The sequence below is a fragment of the Fusarium mangiferae genome (genome assembly GCF_900044065.1).
Source record: "Fusarium mangiferae strain MRC7560 genome assembly, contig: FMAN_scaffold004, whole genome shotgun sequence".
Taxonomy (NCBI): domain Eukaryota; kingdom Fungi; phylum Ascomycota; class Sordariomycetes; order Hypocreales; family Nectriaceae; genus Fusarium; species Fusarium mangiferae.
In genome coordinates this window covers 2,038,033-2,053,542 of record NW_024573924.1, presented here as the reverse complement: position 1 = coordinate 2,053,542, position 15,510 = coordinate 2,038,033, and the positions used below count along the sequence as shown (strand labels likewise).

Genomic DNA, 15,510 nt, shown 5'->3' with positions numbered 1-15,510 from the left:
CCCGCTTGTAGTCTTGAATTTCTGGGTATACCGGCATAGATACATAATCTTAATGCCCGAGACTAATTCACCAGCATGTGTGACTCGATTTTGATTTTGTATTTAACTGGAGAGAGTGCTGCTATATCTTATCAGTCGATTTGTCAATATGGTTGTCGAGAGCACTAGCAAACAAGCTTACGTTACTTCGAAACACCTGGTAGACCTTCTTTTCAATAGAGTTTACCTTGCTCAAGCAAGTGGTACGGTGAGCAGAGAGCGCTCTTGAACTGCCCCATAAAACATACCATTGAGCAACCTGTGGGCGAGATGGTACCTATCTACCATATCGACGGGGTTGGTTGTCGGAAGTCAAGTCCGAATCGATCAACATATGTGGAGAAGTTCGGTAATATTCCCGAGATATGGGTGGATCCCTTCACCTGCCTCGGCTGCTCGGTCGGGAGATCGGATCCATGGTTTCGATAGCAAGATACGCTTCTTCACCGAGACCACCTTATATCTTCTCAAGCTGACTAAAAGTCAAAGGTAACAAGTTGTTGAAATTCTGTTCCCTTGCTGGTGGCCTGGTAGTAAAACCCGAGAGGCCGTCTCGGAGGTCAAGACCGAACTACGGTGTCATTGATTGCGGTACCCATGTAGGTACAGTCAATAGTTTCAAGAGTGTAGCAGTCACTGCAACTGAGGTTCAATAGGAATGGCTTGATATGCATCGAGAGGCTTAGAATGATGGCAAGCGAATGTAGGATCTCGGTCGAAGACCGAGCAATAAACAAGGTGGTGGTTGACAAAGCTACCTATTGAATAGGTCCAGTAATTCTGAGATGGGAAGTCGCGATGGAGGGAAGGTAGGTACGTCCGTGATATCTCATGTGTACAAGGCTTCCTCCAAAGGCATACAAGTTGCCGCCCACGGCCCCTAACAAATTTGGTGGCAGTTTGTCCCCTTGGAAGTATATATTTTAGCTGTTCAGGTACCCTTTCGGCTGAGCTCCCCGGACCGTCACGGCAGTTAAGGTAGCCACCATTTCCGTCTCCACATCCTATTCACCTTGACATTAGCGTCAGATCTTGCCTGCTTTGATACTGCCTTTAACCTGTGAACCTTCACTCCATCCACCCGAGCCAGGCCGATGGCTACCGAGCTCAACACGGACGATGGCCGTTGTTCGGTCATCGAATGGAAAAGCACGGTGATTGAAATCCCAAGATCCCAGTATTGTACTGTCACGGTAAGCTTGTGAAATCACCGGCCCGCATAACAAACGATACGTCCTTGCAGCGCCTTGCTATAGAGGAATGGGAGCAACGAAAGCCAACTTGGACAAAAGTAGGTACCTAGTTACCTTGCTTAATCGAATATGAGAAAACAATCGTCGGACTTCAATGTACGGGCTGGTCTCAGCGCACGTAGTACTGAAGGTAGGTAGAGGACAGTGCGGTGTTGCATCTGACATTCATTTGCAGGGATATCTTCATCTTCCCCAGGCCCGGTGCCGTCACTGACGCGGAGGCGCGCCCCTCGGCCCTCGTCCGAGGCACGTTGCGCCTTCAGGAATTTGATGTGCGGAGCACAAGCTGCTTCAGTGTTAACATGTATATAATTGTCTGCCTTGTCCCAATCCTTCTGCTCTTCAATACTAGCTTACCCAATATTTCACTCTCACCTTCATCGAGATCGAGCGTGTCCCCGAACCCTGCACTTGTCTCATTCAAACTTGCGCAAAGTATCAGAGCTACTTACAAGCACCGTCACTGGCATCTCATCACCAGAGACATCGTCGACACGTGAAAGTGCTGGCTGCAGTACATAATACCCATTGACCTTTCTCCTCACCTCATCCTCCATCAGTCAAAACAAGCATTGTTCTCCATTTGCGATCACAATGGCTTCCGTCGATTCTGTCCTTCAGGGTGTCTCCGTTTCTGGCAAGGTTGACGACATCCACCGCAAGATCCTCACACCTGAGGCTCTCGCCTTTCTTGCACTGCTGCACCGTTCTTTCAATGAGCGACGCAAGAATCTCCTTGAGCGACGCAAGGCTCGCCAGGCCGAGCTTGATCGAGGAGTTCTCCCTGACTTTCTTCCTGAGACTAAGCATATTCGCGAGAACCCTACATGGAAGGGTGCCCCTCCCGCCCCGGGCCTGGTGGACCGTCGTGTTGAGATCACCGGCCCCACAGACCGGAAGATGGTTGTCAACGCACTAAACGCCAATGTCTACACTTACATGGCTGACTTTGAGGGTGAGTCGCTATTCTTACTGCATCTTGAATTACTTCCTCTATGGACTGGAAAATGACCGTCTATGGATGCGTGATCTGGAGATGATCTAGTCGGCTAATACTGTAATAGACTCAAGTGCCCCAACTTGGGACAATATGATCAATGGACAGGTCAACCTGTACGACGCCAACCGTCGCCAGGTCGACTTCAAGCAGGGACAAAAGGAATATAAGCTTCGCACCGACCGCAAGCTACCTACTCTCATTGTCCGTCCTCGTGGCTGGCACCTCGAGGAAAAGCATGTCACAGTTGATGGCGAGCCTATCTCTGGCTCCCTCTTCGACTTTGGTCTTTACTTCTTCCACAATGCCTTTGAGACCCAACGTCAGGGCTTCGGTCCCTACTTTTACCTTCCAAAGATGGAGAGCCATCTTGAGGCCCGTCTTTGGAACGACGCCTTCAACCTTGCTCAAGACTACATCGGTATGCCCAGAGGCACCATCCGAGGTACTGTTCTGATTGAGACCATTCTTGCCGCTTTCGAGATGGACGAGATCATTTATGAGCTTCGTGACCACAGCTCTGGCCTCAACTGCGGTCGATGGGACTACATCTTCAGCGTCATCAAGAAGTTCCGCAACAACCCCAACTTTGTCCTGCCAGACCGTTCCGCGGTCACCATGACTGTTCCCTTTATGGAATCATATGTGAAACTTCTGATCCAGACATGCCATAAGCGTGGTGTTCACGCCATGGGTGGTATGGCTGCACAGATCCCTATCAAGAATGATACTGCTGCCAACGACAAGGCTATGGAGGGTGTCCGCGCTGACAAGCTCCGTGAAGTCCGTGCTGGACACGACGGCACTTGGGTTGCCCACCCTGCTCTTGCAAGCATCGCTACCGAGATCTTTGACAAGCATATGCCGACTCCCAACCAGCTGTTTGTGAGAAGAGAGGATGTTACCATTGGCCAGAACGATCTGCTCAACATGAACGTCCCTGGTACCATCACGGAAGAGGGAATCAAGAAGAACCTCAACATTGGTCTTGGATATATGGAGGCATGGATTCGCGGAGTGGGTTGTGTCCCTATCAACTACCTCATGGAGGATGCTGCCACCGCCGAAGTTTCTCGAAGTCAACTTTGGCAATGGGTCAAACATGGTGTTAACACTGCCGAGGGCAAGCGTGTTGATAAGTCGTATGCTTTGAGGCTGCTCAAGGAGGTTGCTGATCAGCTTGCTGCGTCTGCCCCCAAGGGTAACAAATACCACCTTGCGGCTCAATACTTTTCTAGTCAGGTCACTGGCGAGGATTATGCCGACTTCCTCACAACGTAAGTTCATCCAAACCCTCGCTGTCTATCTGGGTCCAGAGTACTAACTACTGCGTAGTCTTCTTTACAATGAAATCACTCAGGCTGGACCTCCCAGCCCTGCTTCTAAGCTATAAATAAACCTGTGTTCAAAAATGGGTGGATCAAAATAGGCATAGTGGTTTTATCGAGCGTTTTATGGGTGTATGCATAATTCTGGCATTTTCCAGTATCTTGCGGTTTTGGGTCATGATATCATTTGTTACTTATACAGCCAAGGACTGGCATATCTACAACGAAAAGAGGTCTTTCTCTTGATGATTCGAAATCAGTGACCAGGAGATCGCTTGCATCAAGTCTTATTGTGAACCTTATTATGGATGGCTTCCTTGCAGCCTTCCCCTCCTACCACTTTTACTCACCCACTTCACTCAGCACAAACATCCAACAAAAAAGAGCTAGATTTCCTCAAAAAGGTTCTCATAACTGTTCGGGTCATTCTGCATCGTTGAAAGAGGGTTGGTCTCGTTCAAATATGTTGGTGAATCGCCTTCATCTGTATACTGCAAGTTTTCAGTTTCCACAACTCTAGCCATGGTTAATAATGTACTTACCAAGGCGTAGTAGGCTATAAAGCAAGCAAGCCAGGGATCTTTGTGGACTTTTAGTATCTATGAATGTATTTGTTTGAAGGTCGGAGCCATACAGGTTGATATATCGCTGAGTGTCACTGCGTCTCTTCACTCGTGCGTCTCATGGCAAGTCACCGTAGACATGACTCTAAACTTAAGCAAGATGCGTATGTTATTCTAGTAACTAATGAATTGCCTATAGTATCGACAAGAAGAAACAAAACCCCAAGCATAGCCATTTTGTCCATGGCTGTGGGAAAGGCATGAGACCTGCGTATTAATAGCTTTCAATGAGGTGGTGATTTCCCATATCTGTACAACCGCGCCGTAGCTATCTAAATACCCATGTTACTTATTCAAACTCCTAGAAATATCCAAAATAATCGTGCCATGTATTTTGAGATTAGAAGACTGCGTGTCCAGAGACAATGCCTTCCTGGCTTAGGTATCTCCACCTTCGAGGGGCGTTGCATGAGAGCAAAGCATGCTTACAGCAGAACCTATATTATATGGATAGACAACTACCACGCTTTAATTACAAAGAGTTGGATAGTTTTTTCTTAGAGCCATAGGAGGTTCTGGTTCAGGGCTGGGACTGTTGAAAGTTCCAGCAACTAATTTGTGTGTTCCCTGTGGACTCCAGCAGCGATTGTCATACTCAAGAACAAAAGTATGCAAATGGAAACCAAGAGTGACACACACTTCTCTAGTTTCATTAATTCAATTTTCCTTTCCCTTTTCTTCATGAAGCATCCTCCAAGTCATGAAGCCATGCTCGGTCAGTGATGGTTGCACCAGTGGTGAAGTTGTTAGCATATACATGAGATAACACCGACGAAAATGGCACAAACGCATATAATGCCCAGGAAGATCCTTGTAGCGTCTATAATTCAAATAAAAGCTACCGGACTTGGCCGCACCCCCTTAGATGTCTGCTCCCGTGAACTTGGCTCTCAGGTTACACAACTATCCGCCATCATTGCCAGTTCCCGCGGCACTAAGCGGAGGATTTATTTCCTGCAGATCATACCACCTGGGGAGTTTCAGGTCGGGAGAGTGCATGGAACTCATCATGTATCCCGAGGTCTGAGTTGATGTAGTATCACACCGGGAGGCTGCAGACGGGAGGGCTCGGTCTGGGCCGTGAGCTGTTTTCAGGATGCACTTTGAGTCGAGGCAAAAGGGACAACCCCCGTCTTCAAGAAGTTCTTCTTATTGATATACACGCAGATTAGCACAGCGTAAGGGCACCTTTTGCCGGTATTTGAGTGGTGAGCTTCTTCATCGGCATTGTCACGGACAGGGTTGAAGTCTGAGGTGAGTTCGTAGAGTTTCTGATCCGTGAATCGGCCAATAAGCGGTTTATCACAACATTGCACTAGCATGGAAAGTTCAATATCATAAGTTTTCTGATCAAATAAACTGTTATAACTGCATTGCCATCTACTCGTTCCAGCACAGCCAGCGGGGCCATGGGTGAATGAATGTCTTCGCCGCAAGTGAAGATACACAATCACATCAGCGTGGGGAGAACGACAACCTGTCAATGATCCAATCGGAATAATGCGAGTCAAGTCAGGGGGTGTCGCACTATTGCTATTACGAGACTGGCGAGGGCCTTCGTTGAACTTTGCAGACCATCAATATACAAAACGCTACGATGGAAGCTTCTCAAGCACAGGTTGAGGATACACAATGCCAGTATGCAGAGTCGATACGAGAAAAACAAGATGAAAACTTGTTGAGAGAACGCGTATTCTTGTTTAGTATGGTTGAGATGCAAACAGCGTCTCGTATGCGCAAACTTCCGCTGCCCAACTGATCAGCACCCGTAGGGAGTCCCTCGTCGCAGACATTTCGGCGAAAACAAGTCTTGTTGTGAAGGGGACACGAAATATTACTGGACATAATAAACTAAAGGAAGAGAGAGGGGGCCGAAAGAAATATCCAAGTGATGGCCGTCACCAGAACAGGCGAGGTACCTTTCAAATGCATGAGCTGCTGTGTCCGGCCAGCAAGGACAGCTCCGTGCATAACGTCGTCCGCTCTTTTGCCAGCATCCATCTCTCACGGACGCGAGAGCGTCACTGTCTGATAATGAGGTGCAGCTCAGTCTCGGCCAGAGGTAGTTCCCCGCCGTGCAATCCCCCCATCGGCTCAGTTCCACGAACGACTGTTAAATCTTGGGTCTGTGCTATGAAACAATCGCACGAATAGCGATAGTTTGGCCAAGTTTGTTTCAAGCCAACTCTTCGCTGCTCGGGCATTGTCTGTCTGTGCTTCTGTTTTGCGCTCATGTCCGGCGCGAACCCTGCGTGCACATACAATACATACCGTACCTGTGCGAAGCCGAAGCCTAAGTTACATCTCTGTACTCGGGCCTTCAGCCTCGACGCCATGTCAGATCCGTGGCTGGCTGTCTAGAACCACATCACCCCATTTTCGACTGTGATCCCACTCTGTAGTGGTCGGACCACGCCCTGGCTTACAAGCTTGAGCACAATGTTTCGGTCTAAAAGTAAACGGAAAAAGCCACTCATGTACACTTCACTTCACTTCACTTCACTTCACTTCCACTCCCGCTCCCATACACCTACCTCATCGCCTCCCAGATCGACTGGATTTGCCTCTCCGGTACTTGCCCTTCTTCACTAGCTCACTGCGCGCCGTTCCAGACTCTAGTGCAGGTCTTGTGCGCCCCCATTAGCAGCATCTTCTTCCTTTGTGCAGTTCCTCGTACACTCAAACGCCCCAGCGTAGATTCCTGCAGCGAGTTTATCTCATAGATGCTTGAGTGCAGTCAGGTGCTGGAAAGGGTCGAAAAAGGCGATAATGGCTTGAGTTAACCTCTTTTCGACAGTCGGTGGCGAGAGGTTAGCTTTGCCCAGTCTCCCCTTGGTGCCAAGCGCTCTGCAGCGCCTTGCGCCTGACCCGGCCAGCATGCTTGACATTTCAACCTCGTCTGGCGGTTTCATTCGGGGCCTTTTGAGGCTAGATGCTCATCTTCCGGGTGGGCTTCGATAAGCGTTATTTAGTGTCTCAATGGGGGCGACGAGGGCCATCGGAAATGAGGGTATTCCCAGATTATCGAAATTTTCAAGCTATCATCAAAGATTAAGCAAAAAGTCTTAGACAGAAAGCTTGATTATTCTTCCCTCATGCCCATGTTGCAGCCATCCATGGACAAGCTCTCGTCTTACAATCCCGCGTCTCATTCCTCGACAGAATCACCCCTTTTCAGCGCAGAATTTCATTACAAGACGTTTTCAATAGCATACCACAGCTAATAAAGCTCCCATTTTGGTATAGAAAGTCCATACATAGTTGTGCTCGGGGAGCTTTCGTCTAGATTCCAGGAGTTTACTTGGTGGACAGGATCACGTTGGACCTTTCACTGCCACGGACATCTGAAGAAGCTTACCACGATCATTCTACAGGACCCTGTTCTTTCTTTCTGAGACATAAGAAAAGAACAACCCAGGCTTTTATTGAGACAACGTCCTCAGGACTCAACACACCTCACCAGAGACCTGGTTCTGTCCTGCCCTCACTCGTCCAGCTTCTTGATTAGGAATAATTATTTGAGCACACCTCTCAGACGGGATAACCCCTATCAGAACTCACCAACTTCGAACACCAAAAAGCATAATCTATTCCAGAGGTTTGAATAGTTCCATTGTGAAGGCCGAAGATGGGTTGTACTTCTATTCCATTTGCCGTATACAGAGGATGGGGGTATAGCCCCGTGGAAGTGAAGGAAATGCAAACAATTGGGATCTTTCATATCGTGCAAACCACGATAACCAATTGCTCCAAAACGTTAGGCCGGGGACGGTGGTCTCGATCACTCCCCTTCATCACCATAGATCTCGCCAGAGGTAATCTCTGCAATGAGACTTCAGACCGGGAACTCAATTGGAGTTTCAATTGTATTTGGAATCCCCAAGATCTGCGGGATAGATCTGCATGTCACTGCATCTAGACCCAACTCATGCCTTCTTTCATTCACTGCTGGGTCGTCTATGCTTAGGCCTGGACACGAGTCCGGCTGCTCAACCGTTTCCTTCACATTAGGACCTCCCGAATGGATTCCAGTAATGCTAGTCCTCAGGCATAGTGGTAGTTCACTGTGGCTGGCTGACCAAATCTTCATGCCGAGCGTTTCTCCAGTGTTTGTGCAGGCCATTCCTACTCCGGAACCCATATTCGATAGCTTCGATAACTGAAACCAGATGATGACCGCCAGCCAATCGCTGAGAGGGCTTACATTGATAGTCTCGTACACTGGCAAATCAACAAGTCCCTTCTTGTTCGTACACAAGACTGATCTACCACTCCCTGCTTTCCAGGTTACCCACCTTGGTGCTTTGCCTTTTTTGCAAGATCATTTGAAGACAACATAGTTCTCATCAAATGTCTCAGAGAAGCTCTTCGTGATGTACGTGTCAAGTCGGAAAAAGTTGTTCTACGCATCGTTGCATCCTATCAAGAGACCGCCCTGTCAGGGGCAAAACGCCATTTGGCCAATAAAATATACACATGCGTTACACAACCGTCATACCTGTACACATTTCCATCCTCTTGAAAGCCCAATTCCGTTATCCTGGTAAAAGTCCCGTCCCAAGCCCGCCTTGTTAATGCCATATTTTGTCGTATAAACACATCAATGAAGACCCGTTGATAGAATCTGCCTTCACCTGAGCTCCATTCCGTATGCCTTGACGCCGATATTCCAATCTTTCCAGACCCTGTAGCGCCTATTTTCCTGTGACAAGCCTGGCAGACATTATGTGATAAGTATTATATGGGAATTTGTTCGAATGCCAGAATGGATGATAGAGATATGTGCCTCGAAACAGGCATATGTGATAGCCGCCTGCCCTTGTAATACCCAGACTGTTATTTTCTTGAAACCAGGTGCTGAAGTTGTCGTCATCTTGAAACCCGGGTATCGCGCATTAAACAACAACTCCTTGCGAAACAGGTTTTACTATTCCCTCTTGACTTCAGGGCTATCGTTGTCCTCTCCACTGCGATCTGCTCCGTTACCATCACCAGAATTCTCATTGTTCTTGGTTTCGCAGCCCTTGACAAGCCGATGTCTCTACAGTAGAGTTAGCAAGTGCCATGAATGTCACGGTTGAACCAGGGGCCGGAGTGGCAGCACAGCCGAATCACTTACCTTCAGAGCATCCTTTCTGGAAAAGCTTTTACTACAAAAAGTACAAGGGAAAGGTTTGACTGCCAGATGAATCCGCTTGTGTCTCTTGAGATCGTGGTTTCGACTGAACGACTGAACACATTGGTCGCACTTGAAAGGCCGCTCTGACTGTGTTGGTGGGGGTTGGCCTTGACCTCCGTATAGCATGGGATGCCCATATGTATTGACGGGCATCCCTGGGATCATTGACATTTGGCTTCCAGGCTGGTGAATATTGGACAAGACTGATCCTCCCATGGTGGGGAGGGGTTGATAAGGGGCGTATGGTCGATAGGAACCAGGGGGTGCCATGCCAGCACCATGCGGCTGGCCTGACATCGATCCAAGGCCCCTGGGCACAGGGCCGCCATTAGAAGAGGTATGCTGGGTCGGTGAAGGCTGGTGACCATATGGTTGATAGCTAGACTGCTGAGATGCAGATGACGTATAGTAGTTCGGTGTGCTGGGGGGCCTCGAGTGCGTATATGAATCGACGTGTGCCGAAACACTCGAAGGAGTAGGGGGTTGCGTCGCTACCGAGCCTTGCGAAGTCAGAATTCCACCCTGAGCCTGTTGAGATGCCGAGAGGCCTGGTGGAGTGGTCTGGCCACCTCCGCCCGAGATCGAAGTCTGGAAGGGTTGATGCACTTGATCGTAAGGGGGTGCTGGGAGTCCGTCACCTCCAGTAGCCGGCGACTGAGAACTTCGAGGGTGGTTATATTGATGCATTCCGGAACCTTGGTTGTAAATTGGGTGGGTTCGTCCAGCAAAGTGCTGTTGACCAAGGGCTGGCTGAGCCTGGGTCGCAGAGCTGACGGTATACGAGGAGTTGCTTGGTGTAGCCCATGCCGCGGGAAGTTGTCCATATTGATACATGTTGCCTGGTGCTTGAGAACCCTGGGAACTCCCGGTATTGACGCTGGAAAGACTGGGGCTCAGGCCATCACTGGCTCCTGGCGAAGGGGTCAGAATACTGGGCGAAGACGAAATGCGGCGATCTGGAAAGGGACCAGGATGGGGAGAGTAAGACGATGAACATGAATATCCAAGCGGCTCACCCTCCCGGGAGCACTGAAAGGACTCTGACGAGTTACCTGGGAAAGAAGGGTAGAAAGGGTATTTGGCCATACTTGGAACATCTGTTGTCGGTGGCGGAAGTGTCATGGCAGGCAGGGCGCCTGCGGCGGGACGCCGTGAAGAGAAACTAGCTCCCTCCATTGACATAAATTTTGAGTGGTTGCAAGAGTTTAACGCTTTGCTTTGTTCGTTGCCAGAGGTTAAAAAAAATGCCACGGAGGAGCACGAAGGTTTATATAGCCGCCGTGGGCCACAGAAGGCAGAGAGGAGATATTAGAGTTGTTCGTGTAATCTTGGCGATGGAAGTTGAGGAGTATAGTTGATGACGGGCCGAGGAGCTCCCAAAAAGGTACTTTTATACAGGAGGGGGAACTTGAGCAACTCTTGCCCGATATCAAGGCTGAGTTCGTGTTGGCAGAACGACTCTTGGAAAGACTTCTCGTCACAGCAGAGAGGGGTCGTATTCCGCCACTGCTGTATCAATGTTGCGAGGGAGTGGTGAGGTTTTCGTGCGCAAGGTGAAGTAGATACGCGATGTGTAGTATAACTCGGTGGAATACAAAGGAGTTGATTGCCCGGATGAAGTTATCTTGATCTCATAGACGAACTTTAAACGACATTGACAAATCGCAAAGGACAGTGGTAGGCAGTGCAAGGCCGAAGACGATGATGAGTAGAAGCACACTTGGAAAGCTTGAATTGAAAAAAGAAAGAAGGAGAAGGAGGGGGAAGGGCAAGCTGAAAAATGGAGGAGGATCAAGGTAGATGAATACCTCTGGGTTAGCTGAAAGTACTATACAGTAGTCACGATGTTGTCGAGATTCGGATCGGGATGATGGGGTTGACTGGGGGGTTTTTGGGGTGTAGTCAATGAAAAGTCCACAGACTTTCAATAAGGTTTCTTTACCCAGGGTGGCGCTTTGGCGTTCTCTGGTGTAATATGTATATCTGGTCAGGGCCTCTGCCTCGATGCGAGAAGGAAGCATTTGCTAACGCCACGGAGGTGCGAGAGCTGAGCAGGGGAACGAGATGAAAGTGAACGAGCGCAGGGGCCAGCTCTGAGCCAGGACCAACAAAAACGAGCCTAGCCTTAGCTAAAACAGAGTGAGACTAGCGAGACTCGAGCGCTAGCAGGGGACCTCAATTGCCCAGGCCGTAGCTTCTCGCCTTGGCGTCTATCTGGGTCTAGTCCTAGCACCCATCCCTGCTAGGCCCTCACTGAGACGGGATCTCTGAGGACAGACAACTGGCACTAAAACCGACTAGCGCGGGAGGGCTGAAAGAATCATGAGCCCAGGTGTTGGTCCAAGACCGACCTGAGGGAAGCTGAAGTACCTCCTGTACCTAGGTACGGCCAAGTACCTGCTCAAGTACCTTAGGTACCTAGGTTTGCTTGCAATCATAATTTGGCCGCTGCCATCTGCGGGCAAATGAGGGGAACATAAGAGTTAAAGTTCGTAAACAGACGAAAGCACGCATTCAACTCGAAAGCCAAGGTTGGTCGTGATAGCAACGAAGGAGGGCTTTATCATGGCCGCCGTACAGGCATTACGCTCATCTATTAGTGTGTTTCCATCACATCTCTAGACGAGGATGGATGCCCACCACCTTGGGCATTGGCAGCTGGGTGGATGACTGGACTGCCTGCTGGTACCACTACCACTACCACCACCACCACCAGTAGGCCGGAGCTGGAGCCGGAAAGAAGAACAGGGGTGAGACCTGGAATGGCATGGGTGGAAACTCTGTAGGTGTGGGTACAACCAAGGACGAGACATTCATTCAAAGGCACAAACATCAACATAGGAAGCAATTGTGCGAGTTATGCTCAACTGGGGGAGAAAAGAGGCAACGACACAAGCGTGGGATAGCTCCCCCTCAACCATAGCCATTGTCAAGTACTCAAGTACCTGCGTAAGCTGCAAATGCGAATGCTCTCCGTCCAACCTGAGGATGGAGTGAGAAAGAGGAGAGTCGGAAACCATGCACCACGAAAATCCTGCAGTACACTACACGACAAAGCACATTTCCATCGGTTCAGCTCATTGATGGTCTGCTGTGGTCATAATTTGCGATTTGCTGCGGTCGCAAGTAGTCGAGATTGAGCTTCGTCGAAGCAAGAATGGTTCGCCGGTGCAGGAGTCTATCTACGTCAAGCCTCATCCATAACAGTTCAAATGACAAAAAACCATAGATCGAGCTCTTCTTGACATGTGGTCTAGTCAGAAGTTTGGCTCTGTTGATCATCGTCTACTGTGTGTTCTGGCACACGGGATCTCCATCCCCGTCCCTACTATTTACTGCGTGGCTTGGGCGAGATCGGGTACCAGGGGGTGGGAAAGCGGCTGATGCTTGCTTTGAGTGGATGGCACGCAAATCCCTCCCGTAAAATACCTACCTATGATGATGGAGCACAACTTTCACATTGATGCTTGTCCTCTTGTTAAGCTGCTCTTGGGTTTGCTCCCATCAACAGCTCGCAGTTCTCCTTTAGCTCTTGGTCTCCTGTGTCATCATTTGTTGGGACACTCCAGCACACTACCACCTCATTCTCTTGTCTGTGAATGAATGCCAGCCTCGTCTTCCAGACCCGGGGATGGCTAGAATGCCAAACTCCTGGGCTTTCGGCCAACAGCCTATGCTTCTCAAGCAAATCACAATGATTTTCTAAAGGGCCAGGCTGATGGCCGCTTTTGGCTTCTGCTTTAGCTTGTCATGGCTGTCTTTTAGAGAAGCCATCTGCAACCCTGGCAGCCTGGTATCCCGGCTGTGGCAGTGGCGGGATCCGACCAGCTGGACTCTGTTTCTCATGCAACCCCTGAAGGCGTCGAACGCACAACGGGGACGGCGTCCGGAAGGCGTCCCTGGTGGCTCAAAATTGAAGGGCAGATGCTGCTTGACATTGATGATGATGGTTGTGGTAATGGGGGTGTTTTAAGGTGCTGTGATCCTGGTAGTTCCCAAGGCAAGAACGTTCAGTTAGAGAGTCACGTAGGAGAGAAGTGTGTCTACTAGCAGTGTGAGTGGACGCATACAACGTGGCAGGTGAACACTTTCCAACCGCCCTCAGTCAGTCGACTTCTGCAGGCCCTCACCAGGCGTCCAGGTACACACGGACCTCAAAGATCTCAGCCCGGGCATACCAAGAAGAAAAATGGCTGCGGTGATCTTGTGGTCCAAGTTGGACCCTGAAGTCGTCTTCTTCGGCCAAAGCGAAGCTGAAGCTCGCCTGTCTCCTGCAATTCGGCGACTACCAGCAAATGGGTCCGCGTTAGACACCAAATCAACAAGTTCACGGAGACGAGCCGGCATGGGAATGGTCATTTGCGAGTCGAGACTCCAACTGCCAGAGCCTAGAACTTAACCTCTATGTTAGGGCACGATGGTTGCAACACCAGCGCCCAATAGTTACGGAATGCAGAACTCGACTCATCCATGAGGGGCTGGCTTTCTTTTCGGGTCGTCTTTCGTTTGGGGTGGACTTTTACATACTCCCTGCTTTACCTCATCCTCCTCCAAAAAGAATGGTTCTCATGAGATCGAGAAAACCTGCCTGGGCTGGAGACTAAGCCGGGCGATTGGCGGCTGGAAGCAACCGGTTTTAGCGCCATATCAAAGAACTTGTTGTCCAGTAACTTCCAGTCTTGGAACGCCAATATTAATTCGGCAAACAGTTCATCTTTTAAGGGATGCTTGCAATCTTCTCTGTCTTCAAGAGAATTGGACATTAACGAACAAGCCTCAACAGCCATGTCCCATATACATATCTATCCCCTGCCAAGATTTCATGTGTTGGCCGCGCTCTAGCCTGAGAGACCCTGCTTCAACGGCATGGCTGATCTCGAATACATTCGTCGTCATGATACATACATCAGAGACATTCAGACGTTGTAGAGGGAAGCATTTACATTCTCCAAATCATCGGACTTCAGTAAGATTCCTAGATCAAGACCTAGGTTCCAGGCCAATTATTCGATGAACGACAGTGCTTTCCCATTACCCTTGACTTCATCGTTTTTGTATAATGCTGTTATTAATACATATCTATGGAGTACGGATAGGGCAATGACAGTCACTGATATCTCTGTATCGCTGAGAGCCTTGTCTCCGTGCACATTCGGAACCCCAGGGTCCCCTGCTGCACTCCCGCATCTACGGTTCAAGATGCAGCGCAGATCAATATTGGGCTTTTCTTTTTTTTAATGATGTGGATCCTGTGAGAGTGATTCGCGAACCTCAATGAGGATGCCCAAGTTGTGACAACGGCGCTTGCATTAATTGTTTTCAATAATCATTTATACGGCCAGCAGTAAAACTATCTTTCGGTGGTGAGATGTATGGCACAGCGATAATTCTATCCAATAAACCTTTAGTTGTGATACCTGACGCTTCTCATGTACTACGTACTGTAGGATTGCTCCGATACCCCTGTCGATTACTCTGCACTGTGACCCATTAGTAACGTCCTCGAGTCCTTGACTGTCTGTGCCTTCTACGGACCATAGACCCCTTGAGCATTCCCCAGGTTTAATTGTTCGATACTGCAGTATAGAAATGATGGGACTTTGGGCGTAGTCTGTTGTAGGTAAGCGGAAGAGTAAGCGGCGATCTTTGAGATGACGATAAAATGGTTCTGCCGTATCTCTTCTTCTCCTTTGTCTTCTTCCGTAGGCAGCAAAATCTCCTTCTTCTGCTGATTTCAGCTGGAAGGAAGCCGTACTGTTTTCCTTTTTCTCTACAAGAGCTAACGTTCTTTAGATGCACTAACCATTAAAAAAGGTTGAGTCTCTCCCACCGGATCGATACCCCATATCCCCTGTCCCGAGTCTTCCTAGACCCCTGCTCTCTGATGCACACCCCTTCCCCTGACACTCGTACAAGGGCCCCTCGTCAAACGACCGGGGAGAATGCTTAGCTCTTGCGACCATCGTGGATCCTGGCTGCAACACCTTGTCCCCTCACTCAACTCTGCCCTTCCGCCGCCATCAACGGATAGGCTCAGCCATGCTAACCAAGCTCCTGGGAACGCAACAAGAAAAGAGGCGCTCAACTCCCG

General features: G+C 49.3%; 2 protein-coding genes across 2 annotated transcripts; one reads left to right on the top strand and one right to left on the bottom strand.

Annotated features, from left to right (window-relative positions):
* Positions 1 to 1,886: 1,886 nt before the first annotated feature.
* Positions 1,887 to 3,682, top strand: FMAN_09219 (putative DAL7-malate synthase 2; the record flags this gene model as incomplete). Its single annotated transcript, XM_041830035.1, has 3 exons — positions 1,887 to 2,247; positions 2,357 to 3,566; positions 3,625 to 3,682. The coding sequence occupies 3 exons, from the start codon at positions 1,887 to 1,889 to the stop codon at positions 3,680 to 3,682; spliced, it is 1,629 nt and encodes a 542-aa protein (XP_041680739.1).
* A 5,485-nt stretch (positions 3,683 to 9,167) lies between these two features.
* On the bottom strand, positions 9,168 to 10,595 carry FMAN_09218 (uncharacterized protein; the record flags this gene model as incomplete). The annotated part of the gene is made up of 2 exons (XM_041830034.1): positions 9,168 to 9,281; positions 9,360 to 10,595. 2 exons carry the CDS (start codon positions 10,593 to 10,595, stop codon positions 9,168 to 9,170), a joined length of 1,350 nt encoding a protein of 449 aa, XP_041680738.1.
* Between the last annotated feature and the right edge of the window lie 4,915 nt (positions 10,596 to 15,510).